General features: G+C 51.6%; 1 protein-coding gene across 4 annotated transcripts in view; it reads left to right on the top strand.

The window, feature by feature from the left end:
• SLC35F4 (solute carrier family 35 member F4) overlaps window positions 1–19,582 on the top strand; it is a 277,284-nt gene that overhangs the window by 107,001 nt on the left and 150,701 nt on the right. The window contains exon 1 of one of the 4 annotated variants that reach the window (XM_064150299.1): window positions 6,866–7,150. The exons of 2 other annotated variants lie outside the window; for them this stretch is intronic. In XM_064150299.1, coding sequence (XP_064006369.1) covers window positions 7,048–7,150 — 103 coding nt within the window. In that variant the 5' untranslated portion in view covers window positions 6,866–7,047. Of the gene's footprint in view, window positions 1–6,865; window positions 7,151–19,582 lie in introns of those variants that run through there. One more of the 4 variants, XM_064150453.1, reaches the window with a different exon arrangement.

Below are 19,582 nucleotides of genomic sequence, written 5' to 3'. Positions count from 1 at the left end.
TCTCTTCCAACCTGGCTTATTCTAGGGTACTATGATAAGGAAGGCAGGGAGTTGAAGGGAGAGAGATCAAGTCAGGCAGTACCTTTTAATCTGTGATACCAGACAAGGAATGGAATTACAGTATTACAATATCATAGGACAAGCCAATCCATGCCCCTGGGTGGGCTGCTGTCCCTATGGTTTTGTTGTAAGGGGGACCTAGGGTCCCTCAAACTACCACAAACCCCTTCTGCAAGGTTATAATTCTCTGGCCCAGTTAGGGAATCACATTTGATGCAGAAATCCCTTGCCTGGTGTGTGGTGTGGAATGTCTTTACAAACCACAAGCCTCCCCTCCCCTTCCCAATTTCACCTCCAGTGGGAGTTGGTGTTATGAGAACATTACCAGCATTGATCTCAGCTTCAAAGTCAAATTTTGGGACTTTGAAGAGAAGGAAAGAAATGACTGGTTCATTTGAAGGTTAAAGTACTGTGCCCAGAAACAACTCTAAGCCTCAAATTCTTTCCAACTACCTTAGTTCTGGCTTAATCTCCTCTTTGCTTTTATCCCTTGGCTTTCAAGGACATGCTGTGCATGTTTAAATTTCACCAGATGATACTACAGGCAAAGCCACTCTTGAAATTGCTCCTGACTTAGGCTCCCTCCCAGCATTGCTCTATGTAATAGAATCATAGAGTCATAGAATCAAGCAGAGAGACCTCCAGTCTAATCTATCATCCAGTCCTATCCAATCATAGAATCATAGAATCACAAAGTTGGAAGAGACCTCCAAGCTCATCCAATCCAACCTAGCACCCAGCCCTGGCCAATCATAGAGTCAACCAGGTTGGAAGAGACCTCCAAGCTCATCCAGTCCAACCTAGCACCCAGCCCTGGCCAATCATAGAATCAACCAGGTTGGAAGAGACCTTCAAGCTCATCCAGTCCAATCTATCACCCATCCCTATCCAGTCATAGAATCATAGAATCAACCAAGTTGGAAGAGACCTCCAACATCATCCAGTCCAACCTAGCATCCAGCCCTGGCCAATCAACCAGACCATGGCACTAAGTGCCTCAGCCAGGCTTGGCTCCAACACCTCCAGCCACAGTGACTCCACCACCTCCCTGGGCAGCCCATTCCAATGCCAATCACTCTCTCTGCCAACAGCTTCCTCCTAACATCCAGCCTAAACCTCCCCATTGTTCCTGAGTTCATAGAATGGTTTAAGTTGGAAGGGACCACAAAGATTATCCAGTTCCAACCCCCCACCATAGGCAGGGACACCTCCCACTAGAACAGGTCAGTCAAGACCTCATCCAACCTGGCTTTGAACACCTCCAGGGAGGCAGCATCCACAACCTCTCTGGGCAACTCATTCCAGTGTCACCACCCTCACTGCAAAGAACTTCTTCCTAACACCCAGTTTAAATCTCCCTTCTGCCACTTTGAGCCCATTCCTCCTCTTCCTGTCATTACTTTGCTAACAATTTCTCTTTTCAGAGAAACAAAGCAGATTTATTTCTCTGCAGTCAGGCTTCTCTGCAAAGCTGTGGTTACAGGAGTGCAGAGGAAGCCCAGCTGAGTGAGATATATGAGCTACAATTTAGTACCAGGAAGATGACTCTTTCACAATTAAGGGCACGTAGGGACTTATTTGTTTCATCTTTTCAAGTTAACAGGCCCACCAAAGTCACTAAGTTGCATAAAGATGCTAAAGTGATTTTTGCAGAGATTTGTGTATTTGCCACTTTGAGACTAACATAGAATCATAGAATCATAGAAGCAACCTGGTTGGAAGAGACCTCCAAGCTCATCCAGTCCAACCTAGCACCCAGCCCTAGACAATCAACCAGACCATGGCACTGAGTGCCTCAGCCAGGCTTGGCTTCAACACCTCCAGGGACAGTGACTCCACCACCTCCCTGGGCAGCCCATTCCAATGCCAATCACTCTCTCTGACAACAACTTCCTAACAACATCCAGCCTAGACCTCCCCCAAGCACAACTTAGAATCATAGAAGAGAATCATAGAATCAAGCAGGTTGGAAGAGACCTCCAAGCTCATCCACTCCAACCTAGCACCCAGCCCTGGCCAATCAACCAGACTATGGCACTGAGTGCCTCAGCCAGGCTTGGCTTCAACACCTCCAGAGTGTTCTGGAGCAGGTGAAACTGGAACAGGGTTGGAGCCTCACCAGCTCCTACTGACCCAGCATCTCTCAAAGCCAGCTAATACGTGGTCTGGCTTTCAGCTGCTTCTGTCCCACGGCCTGTGAAATCCCAGAGGGGTGAGGGCTGCTTACAGCACTCCACAGGGTCAGTTGGTGTAAATCTGCCATGCAGCAGTCTGTGCTTCTGTTGGACAAACACAAAAAGATCTGTACATTGAAAAACATCTGAAGTCACTGAGCTTGTTTCATTGGTAGCATAGAAGGGGAGCAAGAAGCTGTGAAATGAGCTGTGCCTTGAATTCCTGAGGATAGGTGGTTGATTTGTAGCTGCCCTTAGTATTCCCTAGCAGCACAGCAGGAGAGAAGAAAGCAAGACCATAGAATCAACCTGGTTGGAAGAGACCTCCAAGATCATCCAGTCCAACCTAGCACCCAGCCCTAGCCAGTCAACCAGACCATGGCACTAAGTGCTTTATCATAGAATGTACTGAGTTGGAAGGGACCTTCAGAGGTCATTGAGTCCTACCCCTCTGCCAAAGCAGGATCAGCTAGGGCAGGGCTCACAGGAATACTCCCAGGCAGATCTTGAAAGGCTTCAGAGGTGTGAAAATATGACTGTCTTCTCTCCTGCTTAAAAGATGGACCTTAAGGTAACTAAGACTTGAATGATGTACTTTTGGGTGATTAAAGACACAAAATAGTTCCTGTCCTTTCCAGCTTTCTCTTGAACACCTCCAGGGACAGCAACTCCACCACCTCCCTGGGCAGCCCATTCCAATGCCAATCACTCTCTCTGACAACAACTTCCTCCTGACATTCAGCCTGGACCTCCCTTGGCACAACTTGAAACTGTGTCCTCTTCTGTTGCTGCTTGCCTGGCAGCAGAGCCCAACCCCACCTGGCTACAGCCTCCTTGCAGGGAGTTGTAGACAGCAATGAGCTCTGCCCTGAGCCTCCTCTGCTGCAGGCTGCCCCCCCCCAGCTCCCTCAGCCTCTCCTCACAGGGCTGTGCTCCAGGCCCCTCACCAGCCTTGCTGCCCTTCTCTGTATCAAGACCAAGAATATTTACTGTCTTCAGTACATTTATTACATCTGCTTTCATACACCAGCAAACGTTGCTCTGCAAAGCACCACATGTGCACTAACCAGCTAATGACTCCCCATGCAAAGCCACAGCTACAGCTATTTTTAATACTTCTATGATTTGTTTGTGCTCATAAAAGGCTGATTTGTGCCATCAGCTTATTTAGCCAAGCACAGAAGGGAGAAGAATGAAAGTGAGCAGAGGAAGAAGCAAGGGATATGAAATGTCTCGACCAAGTTCCCCATTAGCAGCAGCTAATGGAAATGGCTGAAAAAGGAGTTGGGGAAGATAAGGTTATGGCAGAGCCACAAAACAATGAAAGGGCTGGGAAAAAAAAGGAGTTGGTTACTGCACAGAAATGCATCTTGGAAGAAAAAAAAAAGGCTGGTTACTAATGGTCTTTTCAGTCTAGCACAGGAAAAGTGTAACAAGAACCAGGAGCAGGAAGAGTCAAATAATTCAAAGCCCAATCGTTACCAAAGAAATAATTTAGCCTTTGGAATGGGTGACAGAGCCAAATGGTGAATTTCTCACTGCTGTTTTCAAATGCAGGCAAGGTGAGACCTCATCTTGAATACTGTGTTCAGTTTTGGGCTCCCCAGTTGAAGAGGGACAGGGATCTGCTGGAGAGGGACCAGTGGAAGGCTACGAGGATGATGAGGGGACAGGAGGGCATGGCTGATGAGGAGAGGCTGAGGGACCTGGGGCTGCTTAGTCTGGAGAAGAGAAGACTGAGAGGGGATTTGATCAATGTTTATTAGTACCTGAGGGCTGCCAGGAGGGGGGGACAGGCTCTGCTCACTGCTGCCTGGGATAGGACAAGCAGCAATGGGTGTAAGCTGCAGCACAGGAGGTTCCAGCTCAACACAAGGGGGAACTTCTTTGCTGTAAGGATCCCAGAGCCCTGGCACAGGCTGCCCAGAGAGGTTGTGGAGTCTCCTTCTGTGGAGCCTGTCAAGGCCTGTCTGGATGTGTTCCTGTGTGCCCTGAGCTGGGTTGTGTGGTCCTGTTCTGGCAGGGAGGTTGGACTGGATGATCTCCTTGGGTCCCTTCCAACCCCTAACATCCTGTGAGCCTGTGGTCCTGTGGCTATATCTTAAAGCAAATGTATGTCCTGCCTGGGACCTTCTGTGTTCCTTCCTGCTTTAAGGACAGCACAGCTGCAAGTGACACACAGGGAGAAATATGGGCTCCTCTGGAGCAGCATGGACAACATGAAGAGCAGAAACCTTCCCTCTCTGAGACCAAATGTCTTCTCTATCCTTTCCCTTACAGCTGTGGGCATCCCCTGGAGGGATGGGTCTAAGGATCCCAGAGGGACAAGGGAACACAGTCTCAAGTTGTGCCAGGGAAGGTTCTAGGCTGGACATTAGGAGGAAAATCTTGCCAGAGAGAGTGATTGGCATTGGAATGGGCTGCCCAGGGAGGTGATGGAGTTGTCATGCCTGGAGATGTTCAAGCAAAGGCTGGAGGAGACACTTAGTGCATGGTCTGGTTCATTGCACAGGGCTGGATGCTAGGTTGGATTGGTTTTCCTTGGAGGTCTCTTCCAACCTGGTTGCTTCTATGATTCCCCCTGAATTTGGCCCTGGTGAGGTCACACCTGAAATACTGGGTTCAGTTTTGGGCCCTCTTTACAAGAAGAACATTGAGGTGCTGGGGCATGTCCAGAGAAAGGCAAGGAAGCTGATGAATGGTGAGAGCAAAAGTCTTGTGAGGAGCGACTGAGGCAGCTGGAGCTGTTTAGTCCAGAGAAAAGTTAGCTGAGGGGAGACCTCCTCACTCTCTACAACTACCTGAGAGGAGGCTGTAGTGAGTTGGAGATCAGTATCCTCCACCAAGAAACAAGTGACAGGACAAGAGGCAACAGTCTCAAGTTGTACCAGGTGAGGTTTAGATTGGATCTTAGGGAAAAAAGTCTTCACTGGAAGGAAGACAGCAGTGAGAGACCAGCAGAGCCTGCAGGGCACCCTCCCCTGTGCTGGCACAGAGGGTGCAGGGCGCATGGGCAGTGACAAAGGACTCGGAAGTCTCCCTAGAGCTGAAGCCTCCTCAGCCTTGCAGAAGACATGCCCCTGTCCCAGGTGCTGGAGCTGACCTGCCTCTACCTTCTGCCCTTTTTTCTGCCTCTGCCCTAGGTTTTCCAGGCTGCAGAGATGGGCAGGGGGATGCAGGCAGAGGGGATGCAGTGTTGCCTGGAGCAGCCTTTGTGGTTTCTCACTGGGACCATAACAGGATAGAGCCACCCTGAGTGTCTGGCACGTGGTGTGGCTGGTGCTGGGCAGGTCGAGGCTGTGCCCTGTATCTCCTGGGGAGGTGGTCATTGGTGCTGAACATGGTCACTCCCAGCCAAGCAACAGATGCAGGCATCCTCAGCAGCAGAGCTTAACAGCTCCAGCAAGATGCTCTCCAATGCCAAAGGCACAGCATGGCCCAGGCAGCCCTGCAGGCTCAGAGTGCTCACTCAGCAGAGCTACCCTGGCCACTAAACTGTGCCTGGGACAGCCTGGATGGACCTAGGGGATGCTGCAGCCCTGGCCCTGCCCACCTCCCTCCGTGGTATTCCCCGTGTAGCAGAGGAGCATGCTGGAGTGGGCATGTCCTGCAGTTTGCCATGGGTCTGGCAGCCAGAGAGTGTCTGAGGCCCCTCTTCTTATGGGCAACAAGTCCTGCAGGCTGCTGGGGCCAGCAGCTGTCACATGTTGGGGAGATCTTCAGCACGTTCCTGATCACTCCCTGGGGCCACTGGTTGGTCATCAGGAGAAGCAGTGAGCCCAGGATACTCTGGGCTGGTTCCGTGTGGATGTGCTCCACGTTGTTGTGGATGTACCTCAGGGCCATTGGCACCCATAGGAGACACAGATGAGGATGGTGCAGCCACTGGGGTGGAGGAGATTAAACATCGGAATGGGCTGCCCGGGGAGATGGTTGAATCCCTGTCCCTGGGGGGGTGTTTGAAAGCTGTGCAGATGTGGTGCTTGAGGATGTGGCTTAGTGGTGGACTTGGTAGTTAATGGTTGGACTCAGCAATCATGAAGGTGTTGTTCAACCTCAACGAGGCTGCCATGCTGTGAAAGGGTTGTCCAGGCCTGGAACAGGCTGCCCAGGAGAGCGATGGAGTCCCCCTCTCTGAAGGGATTTAACAGCTGTGTAAATGTGGTGCTGAGGGACACGGTTTAGCGGCGACCTGGCAGTGTTGGGTTAACAGTTGGGCTTGGTGATCACGAATGTCTCTTCAAACCTGAGCCATTCTCTACCGCACGGTTCGCAGGCACCGTTCCGTGACACCCTCCTCACCCGTACCGAGCCCGCAGCTGCCTGCTGAGCCGAGTAACCCCTTTCAACTCCACGGGGAGCCGCATCCCTTGGGCAGCGCCCAGCCTGAAGAGCGCTTGGAGGGGGCTTGGCAAGAAGGAGGTGACAGAAGAGGGGCACAAAGCCGGCGCCCGCAGCCCCTCCCCATCTCCTCCTGCCCCTCATCCCTGCCGTTAAATACCGGCGGAGGTGCCGCCTCCCCCTTTCCCTTCCCCTCCCTTCCCCTCCCCTCCCTCCCCTCCCCCGCAGCGCCGCTCCTCGCCCGGGGAGGGAGGCGAGGCCGGGCTGGGCGCGGGCCGCGCCGCGCTGCGGAGCGCGTCCTGCACCAGGCGGCGGAGGCAGAGCGAGCGCCCCGGCGGCCCCCGGAGCTGCGGCGGTCGTGCCCGGTGCGTCGCCTTCCTCCTCCTCCTCCTCTTCTCCTGCTGCCAGCCCGGCCCGGCTCGGCTCCGCTCCGAGTCCCGCCTGGCCGCCCTGCGAGCGGCTCCCGCCCTCTATGGATGGGAAGGCAGCCCCCAACGGCGTGGCCACCATCGAGGACAGGATCCTGCGCATCACGGGCTACTATGGATATTACCCGGGCTACTCCAGCCAGAAAAGTAAGGCGCCCTCCCGTCTCTCCCGGCCCCTGTGTGTGTGTGTGTGTGTGTGTAGGGCGAGAGAGCGGCAGAGCCCTGAGGATGCCCGTGGCCCCCAAAATGTCCTTCCCACCCCTCGGTGTGGTAGCGATGGGTTCAGCAGCAGCTTCTGCCCAGCTCCGCTCTGAGCAGACTCAGCGAGCCGGCATCTGCGGCCGGGTTGAGGGTCGGGTTGCCGGTGGAGGAGCACGGATGGAGACGGAGCTGATGCTATTTTGCCCTCCTAACTTCGGCTCCAGCCCGCAGCCAGCGCTGAGGAGCGGTGCGGGGAACCTGCCGCCGTAATTCTGAGGTTCATTTTATTTCCACCCCGCTCCTACCGCCCACCTTCGCAAGGGAGGGTGGTGGGTGTGGGTGCGTGGTTCGCTCACCGACCTGCTCCGCGCAGCACCGGCAAAGTTTGGATGCCGATGGTTTCCCCCCGCGGGTGGCCCTTTCGGCGTGAAGCTCTTGGATTATTCATCTTAATCACCAAACTAATTAGATTCCTTTTTTTTCCCCCCAAGGAAAGCAATTGAGGGGCTCTGCTTTGTGCCGTTTTAATACGAGACCCTTGTGTTTTAGAGGGTCGGTGTTGGGTGGGGGCGGGGGGGAGGGGTTGGGAGGTTTCTCTGATGTGATTTTGTTTTATTATTGGGGGGGGGGGGGGGGGAGGAGAAGGTTTTATTTGGGGTTAAAAGAAGCAGAGCTGAAATGAAAGCAGTTGGACCTCGCAGACATCTGCTCCTCTTTTTTTTTTCCCTTCCCTTTGGAAGTTTTTCATTTGGAGCAGTGGGTTTCTGGATGCTGGGAGAAACCCGAGTGGATTGGAGTGAAATTGTGGCTGTCCCGGCAGGCTGCAAAGCAATTGAACAGGGAAAGTTAGGCTTAATGTAAGGAATGACTCATTTTTTACCACCGAGGAAATGGATGCGTTGGGCTGTTACCCACTAAGAGTTTCTTGGCAGTTTGCAGGCTGCATGCAGACAACACAGCACAGAGTAGAAAAAAAAAACAACAAAAGGAGATGCAGCCAAAGTGGGGGAATGAAGGAGACCCAACCTTAGTGAGGTGTAGGCTTCTTCCTGTGTGTTTAAACTCCCCTTGGAATCGGAGGAGGTGAATTGCTTTCCAGAGAGGGCAATGCAGTACTCTCCAGCTCTCCATGCAAGCCCTCTGAGGAGAGGTGGAGGGAGCTGGGTTTAGCCTGGAGAAGAGGTAGAGGCTGAGGGAGCTGGGGTTGTTCAGCCTGGAGAGGAGGCAGAGGCTGAGGGAGCTGGGGTTGTTCAGCCTGGAGAGGAGGTAGAGGCTGAGGGAGCTGGAGTTGTTCAGCCTGGAGAAGAGGCAGAGGCTGAGGGAGCTGGAGTTGTTCAGCCTGGAGAAGAGGCAGAGGCTGGGGGAGCTGGAGTTGTTCAGCCTGGAGAGGAGGCAGAGGCTGAGGGAGCTGGGGTTGTTCAGCCTGGAGAGGAGGTAGAGGCTGAGGGAGCTGGGGTTGTTCAGCCTGGAGAAGAGGCAGAGGCTGGGGGAGCTGGAGTTGTTCAGCCTGGAGAAGAGGCAGAGGCTGGGGGAGATGGAGTTGTTCAGCCTGGAGAGGAGGCAGAGGCTGAGGGAGCTGGGGTTGTTCAGCCTGGAGAGGAGGTAGAGGCTGAGGGAGCTGGGGTTGTTCAGCCTGGAGAAGAGGCAGAGGCTGGGGGAGATGGAGTTGTTTAGTCTTGAGAAGAGGCTTCCCCTGAGAACTCGAAGCATTTTAGAGGATGGGGGAGGCTTCATAAGCTGGCAGGAGAGGGAACTGGTTCAGTCCTCGGCCTTTGAGAAACCAGAGCTCACCAGACTCTGCACAACACTACCTACCTGCTTGAGGTGGAATGACCTATGAGGAGAGGCTGAGGGAGCTGGGGGTGTGCAGCCTGCAGCAGAGGAGGCTCAGGGGTGACCTCATTGCTGGCTACAGCTCCCTGAAGGGAGGCTGTAGCCAGGTGGGGTTAGTCTCTTCTGCCAGGCAAGCAGCAACAGAACAAGGGGACACAGTCTCAAGTTGTGGCAGGGGAGGTCTAGGCTGGATGTTGTTAGGAAGCTGTTGTCAGAGAGAGTGATTGGCATTGGAATGGGCTGCCCAGGGAGGTGGTGGAGTCTCTGTGGCTGGAGGTGTTGAAGCCAAGCCTGGCTGAGGCACTTAGTGCCATGGTCTGGTTGCTTGGCCAGGGCTGGGTGCTAGGTTGGCCTGGATGATGTTGGAGGTCTCTTCCAACCTGGCTGATTCTATGCACTCTAAACCAGAAGACAGATAATGAAACAGACAAGCACGTCTGTGGGCTTTATATGATGGGGGAAGGTTGTGTCTTGAAACCACTTAAAAAGAAAGGTTCCTTTGGAAAATGGTCATCTGGCAATGCAGCAATCAAACCTTGATGTTCTGCTCAGCTGGTTTTGGTAGCATGGCAAGTGCTGTGATCATTTGGTGAGGTGAGCTGAGCTGGCTTGGCTGTAGTGAGAGGAGTTGGGGAAAAGTTCAGAACAATCCATGGACCACTTAAGTCAGGCTGGAAGTGAGGAGGAAGTTGCTGAGCATGAGAGTGGTGAGAGGCTGGACTGGGTTGCTCAGGGAGGTGGTTGAGGCCCCATGGCTGGAGGTGTTTGAGGCCAGGCTGGCTGAGGCTGTGTGCAGCCTGCTCTAGGGTAGGGTGTCCCTGGGCATGGCAGGGGGGTTGGAACTGGCTGCTCCTTGTGGTCCCTTCCAACCCTGACTGATTCTATGATTCTAAGTCTAAGCCAGGCAGGACCCGTGTCCCAAATTACTAATGATAGGACAAGAGAAAATGGCCTCAAGTTGCATCAGGAGAGGTTTAGGTTGGCTGTTGGGAGGAAGTTCTTTCCTGAGCAGGTGGTCAGGCACTGGAACAGGCTGCCCAGGGAGGTGGTGGAGTCACCATCCCTGGAGGTGTTTGAGAGGAGAGTGGATGTGGTGGTCGAGGCTATGGTGCAGTGATGAAGGCTGCTGGGATGAAGGTTGGACTGGCTGATGCTGGTGGCCCTTTCCAACCCTAGGAATTCATAGTGATCAGATGTTGTGCTGAGAGCTTTGGTTGAGTCAAGGACTTGTCAGTGTGAAACTAAGGATTGGACTCGATGAACTTGGAGGCCTTTTCCAGTCTAAGGGATTCTGTGACTCTCTGAATTCTGCAGTGGCTCCAGAGGATCTCTACAGTGTGATTTACCACAGAAGGATGAGGATGCTGCCTTAATACTTGGTCACAAGTTTGCTTTGGTGGCAGAATGCAATTCTTCCATCTGTAGCAACACTCCCACTCTCTAGCAAAGTGCAGACCTGGATTCAGTGTTGGCAGTGCAAGCAGCTCTGCACGGGTACCTCAGGGAGGCCAGGAGAGGACAGCCCAGGCAACAAAAAAAGCTTTCTTTATCCAGGACCAGCTTCTGAAGATGCCACAAATTTCATCAGCTCAAAATTAGATCAAGCATGCCAGGACCTTATTGCTGTCTTCAACTCCCTGAGGGGTGGTTGTGGCCAGGGGGAGGTTGCTCTCTTCTCTCAGGTGGCCAGCACCAGAACGAGAGGACACAGCCTCAGGCTATGCCAGGGGAGATTTAGGCTGGAGGTGAGGAGAAAGTTCTTCCCTGAGAGAGTCATTGGACACTGGAATGGGCTGCCCAGGGAGGTGGTGGAGTCGCCGTCCCTGGAGCTGTTCAAGGCAGGATTGGACGTGGCACTGGGTGCCATGGTCTAGCCTTGAGCTCTGTGGTAAAGGGTTGGACTTGATGATCTGTGAGGTCTCTTCCAACCCTGGTGATACTGTGATACTGTGAGAGGCCAAGCCTTTCCAAAGTGCTGACTCTGGGGGTTTTAGTGCAAGTCTTCTAGGCTTTTGTACCTTTGTTGCAGACTGGGTGCTGAAGGGTGTGGGGGAAGAAAAGTAGTTAGTATCTCAGGTTTTGCTGTTTAAAGAAAAGAAGGATGATTTGTGGACATCATACTTAGAGGAGAAAACTGGAAATGGGTAACCTGGAGGTATCCCAGCAGCTAAATGCCCTCAAGTAAACAAAAAGCTTGCAGTTCTTCTATGACTGTGAATGCTTCTGCAAACAGCCTTATAAGTTTTGGAACCATCATGATGAATTTTGGAGTGCTTTCAGTTGGCAAATGACTACCTTATCCTTGTGCCTGTGTGGGTTTGGCATATAAGATGCTTTGATGTGTTAAGGGGGGTTATGTTCTACCTCTGCCTGGGGGAAATAAAACAGGTGTTCTTCAGGCATCTTGGATGTATACTGCAGCCAGCTCTGGAGCCCCCATGGCAAGAAGGATGTGGATGTGCTGGAAAGTGTCCAGAGCAGGGCCAGGAGGATGCTCAGAGGCTGCAGCAGCTCTGCTGTGAGCACAGACTGAAAGAGTTGGGGCTGTGCAGGTTGGAGCAGAGGAGGCTCCCAGGTGACCTTCTAGGATCTGAAGGGGGCTACAAAAAAGCTGGGGAGGGACTTCTGAAGCTGTGAGGGAGTGACAGAACTGGGGGGAATGGAGTGAAACTGCAGATGGGTAGGTTCAGAGTGGAGGTCAGGAGGAAGTTGTTGAGCATGAGAGTGGTGAGAGGCTGGAATGGGTTGCCCAGGGAGATGGTTGAGGCCCCATGGCTGGAGGTGTTTGAGGCCAGGCTGGCTGAGGCTGTGTGCAGCCTGCTCTAGGGTAGGGTGTCCCTGGGCATGGCAGGGGGTTGGAACTGGCTGCTCCTTGTGGTCCTTTCCAACCCTGTCTGATCCAACCTTTTGGCACCAAGACAGTGAGTGAGTCTTGGAGGTCCTGGCTTGGAGCTCTTACTCGCTTGCTGTGCATAGCCTGAAGTTTTGCCTTCAAGTGGTGCTGCTGCTAAGTGCTGCTGAGAGTTCTTCTCTTGGGTAATTGTTCAATGCAGCTCCAGCACTGTCAGAATATAAACACTCAAGGTGGGAAGTTTGTACCAGCAATTATTAATGTACTTGAGATCTCAGTTTACTTTGCTGAGGGCATGATTTTTGTCACTGCTATCCAAATACAGTTTCACTGCAACTGAGCAGTGCTGGAGCCTTTTTCTGGAGAGCAGCATGCTGGCAGTGTGCAATGTGCTTAGAATCTCAGGTAGGTTGTGTTCCTACCCTCCTCAAGGCAGAGGAACCATTGTTTTGCATATGCCTGAACCTGTAGTGCATGCAGTCATCTGCTTTTGCTGTCACCTCGCTCCTGCCTCGAGTCTGAGCAGTGCCTGAGGAAGAAGGCAGCTGAGGATGAGCTGTTGTCCCCAGGATGGCTTTGTGCTGTCTGTTTCTTGGTTACCCCTCAGGTCTAATCAGAGAGCTGGTCAGACACCGGCTGGGGATGTTGTTTGGATGATGCCAGCCTGCTGATGAACACCACCTTCCTTGAGGCTCCTCTTTGTCCCCAGTCTTGACTACAAAAGGTGAAGTGTAGGGGGTGCATAGCTGCTGTTCTGCTTACTCCTGGAGGGTCCTGGAAAATGGCAAAAGCCTGGGGGGTCTGTGAGCTGTGGTGGTGATTTACATTGCTCCCTGAGTGGATTGACATGTGCTCCATGAGCATACCTAAGCTCCTGTGGATGAAGGTCACAGTTGTCATGAAATCTAACGTCAGAAATCTGAGAGCACTCAGAAGCTGTTGCTGTGTCTTCTAAAGAGTTTGCTTCATCTCCTCTGTTTGTGTGCATTAACCTACTTCAGACTCAGGCCTCTGCATAGGATGATCCAGCTGGCAGCTGTCACTAGTGGTGTCCCTCAGGGATCTGTGCTGGGCCCCATCCTCTTTAACATCTTCATAGATGACCTGGATGAGGGCATGGAGTCAGTCATCAGCAAGTTTGCAGGTGACACCAAGCTGGGGGCAGATGTGGCTGGGTTGGAGGGCAGAAGGGCTCTGCAGAGGGACCTTGACCGCCTGGACAGATGGGCAGAGTCCAATGGGATGGGGTTCAATAGCTCCAAGTGCAGGGTGCTGCACTTTGGCCACAACAACCCCATGCAGAGATACAGGCTGGGGTCGGAGTGGCTGGAGAGCAGCCAGACAGAGAGGGATCTGGGGGTGCTGATTGATACCCGCCTGAACATGAGCCAGCAGTGTGCCCAGGTGGCCAAGAGAGCCAGTGGCATCCTGGCCTGCATCAGGAATGGTGTGGTCAGCAGGAGCAGGGAGGTCATTCTGCCCCTGTACTCTGCACTGGTTGGACCACACCTTGAGTACTGTGTTCAGTTCTGGGCCCCCCAGTTTAGGAGGGACATTGAGATGCTTGAGCGTGTCCAGAGAAGGGCGAGGAGGCTGGGGAGAGGCCTTGAGCACAGCCCTACGAGGAGAGGCTGAGGGAGCTGGGATTGGTTAGCCTGGAGAAGAGGAGGCTCAGGGGAGACCTTATTGCTGTCTACAACTACCTGAGGGGTGGTTGTGGCCAGGAGGAGGTTGCTCTCTTCTCTCAGGTGGCCAGCACCAGAACAAGAGGACACAGCCTCAGGCTGTGCCAGGGGAGATTTAGGCTGGAGGTGAGGAGAAAGTTCTTCCCTGAGAGAGTCATTGGACACTGGAATGGGCTGCCCGGGGAGGTGGTGGAGTCGCCGTCCCTGGAGCTGTTCAAGGCAGGACTGGACGTGGCACTTGGTGCCATGGTCTGGCCTTGAGCTCTGTGGTAAAGGGTTGCACTTGATGATCTCAGAGGTCTCTTCCAACCTTGGTGATACTGTGATACTGTGACACTGTGATTTTTGTGTTCATTTTAAGTCAGGCACTTTTAAACAGTGTATTTTAACCTGAACGAGGGCTGTTAGGAAAGGGGAACAAGCCTCCTTTATTCCTCTGTAAGTCAGCTAATGAAGCACAAGCATCTCTTTGGCTCTTGTCTTTGCATTCCTGTATCCTGCAAAAACATAAAGCCATATCCTCTATAGCAAGACAGAGCAATAGGAGCAAGATAGGATGGCTTCCCCATGTGTGTTCCTGAGATGAAGAGGATTTGCCCTGTTCCATGTCACCCTGTATGTTGAGATGCATGTCTTGATCCCTCAGTTCTTGCATTTCAAATGTGCAGAGTGTGTGCCAGTTCTCTGCATTCCATGGGAAGGAAAATAGCTGCTTCCAGCAAACTTCATAGACTCATAGAGTCAGGCAGGGTTGGAAGGGACCACAAGGAGCAGCCAGTTCCAACCTCCCTGACATGGGCAGGGACACCCTACCCTAGCGCAGGCTGCCCACAGCCTCAGCCAGCCTGGCCTCAAACACCTCCAGCCATGGGGCCTCAACCACCTCCCTGGGCAACCCAGTCCAGCCTCTCACCACTCTCCTGCTCAATAACTTCCTCCTCACGGCCAGTCTGAACAGAAGACCTATGAGGAGAGGCTGAGGGAGCTGGGGGTGTGCAGCCTGCAGCAGAGGAGGCTCAGGGCAGAGCTCATTCCTGTCTACAACTCCCTGAAGGGAGGCTGTAGCCAGGTGGGGTTGGGCTCTGCTGCCAGGCAAGCAGCAAGAGAACAAGGGGACACAGTCTGGAGTTGTGGCAGGGGAGGTCTAGGCTGGATGTTGTTAGGAAGTTGTTGCCAGAGAGAGTGATTGGCATTGGAATGGGCTGCCCAGGGAGGTGGTGGAGTCTCTGTTGCTGGAGGTGTTGAAGCCAAGCCTGGCTGGGGCACTTAGTGCCATGGTCTGGTTGCTTGGCCAGGGCTGGGTGCTAGGTTGGACTGGATGATGTTGGAGGTCTCTTCCAACCTGCCTGATTCTATGATTCTATGAATCTCCTCACCTCCAACTTTGCTCCATTCCCCCCAGTCCTGGCACTCCCTGAATGCCTATAAAGTCCCTCCCCAGCTCTTTTGTGGGCCCCCTTCAGACACTGGAAGGCCACAAGAAGGTCACCTCACAGTCTCCTCTTCTCCTTTTTTTCCTCAAAGTTACTCCATAATTTCCAAGGGCATGGTGCCAGTGTAGAACAGAGACCTCAGTCTTTGACCTGCTTCCATACTCCTGTCCTCTTTGGCTTTAAGTTTCAATGATGTGTATATTTTTGGTCTGATCCAGCTATTCCATCCACACATGCAGTGGCAAACCCTGTTCCCTCTCCTGATCCTTGCCACAACCTCTTATTCTCTGACTTTCTGCTGCTAACAGAACTGTCTTTGGTGCATAAGAGCACATTTGGGGGTTGCTTTCTGGGTTTGGGGTGTTTTCCCTTCTTTTCTCACTGTTTCTATCTGCCACTCCATCTGCTTTTCATCTCAGTTCTGAAAGCTTGTTTTGCTTTCATACCAGAATGTTGTTCTTCAGTTCTGTCCTAACACCTTTTCTGTGCCTTCCACTGAATTAAAACTGCTCTGGCCAAAGTTTCTCATCTAGTTCAACTAGACCAAGTGCAAGGTCCTGCAGCTGGGTGGAGGCAATGCCAAGCACCAATCCAGGCTGGGCAGTGAGTGGCTGGAGAGCAGCCCTGAGGAGAGGCACTTGGGGCTGCTGCTGGAGGAGAAGCTCAACAGGAGCCAGCAGTGTGCACTTGCAGCCCAGAGAGCCAAGCAGAGCCTGGGCTGCAGCAGCAGAAGTGTGGCCAGCAGGGCCAGGGAGGGGATTCTCCTCCTCTGCTGTGCTCTGCTGAGACCCCACCTGGAGTGCTGCATCCAGCTCTGGAGCCCCTGGGACAAGAGGGCTGTGGAGATGCTGGAGAGTGTCCAGAGCAGGGCCAGGAGGATGCTGAGAGGCTGCAGCAGCTCTGCTGTGAGCACAGACTGAAAGAGTTGGGGCTGTTGAGTCTGGAGCAGAGGAGGCTCCCAGGTGACCTTCTTGTGGCCTTCCAGGATCTGAAGGGGGTTACAAAAAAGCTGGGGAGGGACTTTTGAGCCTGTGAAGGGAGTGCCAGGACTGGGGGGAATGGAGGAAGACTGGAGGTGGGGAGATGGAGACTGGATGTCGGGAGGAAGTTGTTGAGCATGAGAGTGGTGAGAGGCTGGACTGGGTTGCCCAGGGAGGTGGTTGAGGCCCCATGGCTGGAGGTGTTTGAGGCCAGGCTGGCTGAGGCTGTGTGCAGCCTGCTCTAGGGTAGGGTGTCCCTGGGCATGGCAGGGGAATTGGAACTGGCTGCTCCTTGTGGTCCCCTCTAACCCTGACTGATTCTATGATTCTGTGGTTCTAGTCTTCATCAGCTTCTCCAGGTCCACCTCCAGCAGGCAGTTTCTGGCTGTGCAATGCCTTTTTGGTGCAGCTCTTTTCACTGTGCACAGGTTTATGTCTTGTCCTGTCTCTTGGTCTGTCAGATCTGCATCTGTAATGCTGTGCTTGTTCTCTCTCAGGCCCACAGAAAAACAAGTACAACTCTCTTCAAAACACAATGGCTGCACTTGCCCTCCTAGCTCTTCACAGTGGCTAAGACCTTCTCTTTTTCATCATGCTTGGAGGGGGCTTCTCTTAATATGTACAGCTTATTTCTACTCTTCTGATGTGTCTCATTCAGATCTGGAGGCTGATTCCCCTGGCAGCAGTCCATGATTGCCAACCTTCAGCAGGCACTTACTAGACTTAAGCACTTGTACATTGTCCCACGCTGTTTTGAGCTCTCCTTCTCCTTCAGACCTACTTTGAAACCCTGAAACTGTGGAAGCTTCTAGGAGCAGGATGATGATGTCTCATCTCTGTACAGCAGCAGGACCATCAGCTGTGTCACTCTGTGACCACTCTTCTGGTGCAATGGCATGGTCAGATGTGTCTGCCAGGGAGTTGGGAAGCCCTTGCAAGAGTGTGTGCCCCTGGTGGTGCTTGGCACCTGGGAGGGCATCCTGAACCTCTTCTTAGCACAGCAATGCTGTGAGAATGAGCTTGCTCTTTTCTTACTTCAGGGCTGGGTGTTAGGTTGGACTGGATGAGCTTGGAGGTCTCTTCCAACCTGCTTGGTTCTATGATTCTATACTTCCCTGGAACAGCTCAAGCAAGGTTTTGTGGTTCAATTTGGAGAGTTAAGCCTCAAGGTAGCAGTGATCTTAAGCATCTGCTTAAGTCTGAACTTAAGTCCCTGGAACAGCTCAAGCAAGGTTTTGTGGTTCAATTTGGAGAGTCAAGCCTCAAGGTAGCAATGATCTTAAGCATCTGCTTAAGTCTGAAGTTGAACTTAAGTCCCTGGAACAGCTCAAGCAAGGTTTTGTGGTTTAATTTGGAGAGTCAAGCCTCAAGTTAGCAATGATCTTAAGCATCTGCTTAAATCTGAACTTAAGTCCCTGGAACAGCTCAAGCAAGGTTTTGTGGTTCAATTTGGAGAGTCAAGCCTCAAGGTAGCAGTGATCTTAAGCATCTGCTTAAGTCTGAACTTAAGTCCCTGGAACAGCTCAAGCAAGGTTTTGTGGTTCAATTTGGAGAGTCAAGCCTCAAGTTAGCAATGATCTTAAGCATCTGCTTAAGTCTGAAGTAGAACTTAAGTCCCTGGAACAGCTCAAGCAAGGTTTTGTGGTTCAATTTGGAGAGTCAAGCCTCAAGTTAGCAATGGTCTTAAGCATCTGCTTAAGTCTGAAGTAGAACTTAAGTCCCTGGAACAGCTCAAGCAAGGTTTTGTGGTTCAATTTGGAGAGTTAAGCAGATGCTTAAGGTCACTGCTAACTCGAGGTTTAAGTCTGAAGTAGAACTTAAGTCCCTGGAACAGCTCAAGCAAGGTTTTGTGGTTGGATTTGGAGAGTTAAGCCTCAAGGTAGCAATGGTCTTAAGCATCTGCTTAAGTCTGAACTTAAGTCCCTGGAACAGCTCAAGCAAGGTTTTGTAGTTCAATTTGGAGAGTCAAGCCTCAAGTTAGCAATGATCTTAAGCATCTGCTTAAATCTGAACTTAAGTCCCTGGAACAGCTCAAGCAAGGTTTTGTGGTTTAATTTGGAGAGTCAAGTCTCAAGTTAGCAATGATCTTAAGCATCTGCTTAAGTCTGAACTTAAGTCCCTGGAACAGCTCAAGCAAGGTTTTGTGGTTCAATTTGGAGAGTTAAGCCTCAAGGTAGCAGTGCTGTTAAGCATCTGCTTAAGTCTGAACTTAAGTCCCTGGAACAGCTCAAGCAAGGTTTTGTGGCTTAATTTGGAGAGTCAAGCCTCAAGGTAGCAATGATCTTAAGCATCTGCTTAAGTCTGAAGTTGAACTTAAGACCCTGGAACAGCTCAAGCAAGGTTTTGTGGTTCAATTTGGAGAGTCAAGCCTCAAGTTAGCAATGATCTTAAGCATCTGCTTAAGTCTGAAGTTGAACTTAAGTCCTTGGAACAGCTCAAGCAAGGTTTTGTGGTTCAATTTGGAGAGTTAAGCCTCAAGGTAGCAATGGTCTTAAGCATCTGCTTAAGTCTGAACTTAAGTCCCTGGAACAGCTCAAGCAAGGTTTTGTGGTTCAATTTGGAGAGTCAAGCCTCAAGGTAGCAATGATCTTAAGCATCTGCTTAAGTCTGAAGTTGAACATAAGTCCCTGGAACAGCTCAAGCAAGGTTTTGTGGTTCAATTTGGAGAGTTAAGCCTCAAGGTAGCAATGATCTTAAGCATCTGCTTAAGTCTTAAGTAGAACTTAAGTCCCTGGAACAGCTCAAGCAAGGTTTTGTGGTTCAATTTGGAGAGTCAAGCCTCAAGTTAGCAATGATCTTAAGCATCTGCTTAAGTCTGAAGTAGAACTTAAGTCCCTGGAACAGCTCAAGCAAGGTTTTGTGGTTCAATTTGGAGAGTCAAGCCTCAAGTTAGCAGTGATCTTAAGCATCTGCTTAAGTCTGAACTTAAGTCCCTGGAACAGCTCAAGCAAGGTTTTGTGGTTCAATTTGGAGAGTTAAGCAGATGCTTAAGGTCACTGCTAACTCGAGGTTTAAGTCTGAAGTAGAACTTAAGTCCCTGGAACAGCTCAAGCAAGGTTTTGTGGTTGGATTTGGAGAGTTAAGCCTCAAGGTAGCAATGATCTTAAGCATCTGCTTAAGTCTGAACTTAAGTCCCTGGAACAGCTCAAGCAAGGTTTTGTGGTTCAATTTCGAGAGTTAAGCCTCAAGGTAGCAGTGATGTTAAGCATCTGCTTAAGTCTGAACTTAAGTCCCTGGAACAGCTCAAGCAAGGTTTTGTGGTTCAATTTGGAGAGTCAAGCCTCAAGTTAGCAATGATCTTAAGCATCTGCTTAAGTCTGAAGTAGAACTTAAGTCCCTGGAACAGCTCAAGCAAGGTTTTGTGGTTTAATTTGGAGAGTCAAGCCTCAAGTTAGCAATGATCTTAAGCATCTGCTTAAGTCTGAAGTAGAACTTAAGTCCCTGGAACAGCTCAAGCAAGGTTTTGTGGTTCAATTTGGAGAGTCAAGCCTCAAGTTAGCAGTGATCTTAAGCATCTGCTTAAGTCTGAACTTAAGTCCCTGGAACAGCTCAAGCAAGGTTTTGTGGTTCAATTTGGAGAGTCAAGCCTCAAGTTA

Source organism: Pogoniulus pusillus, chromosome 1, assembly GCF_015220805.1.
Source record: "Pogoniulus pusillus isolate bPogPus1 chromosome 1, bPogPus1.pri, whole genome shotgun sequence".
Classification (NCBI taxonomy): Eukaryota; Metazoa; Chordata; class Aves; order Piciformes; family Lybiidae; genus Pogoniulus; species Pogoniulus pusillus.
This window is presented reverse-complemented; position numbering and strand designations above follow the sequence as displayed.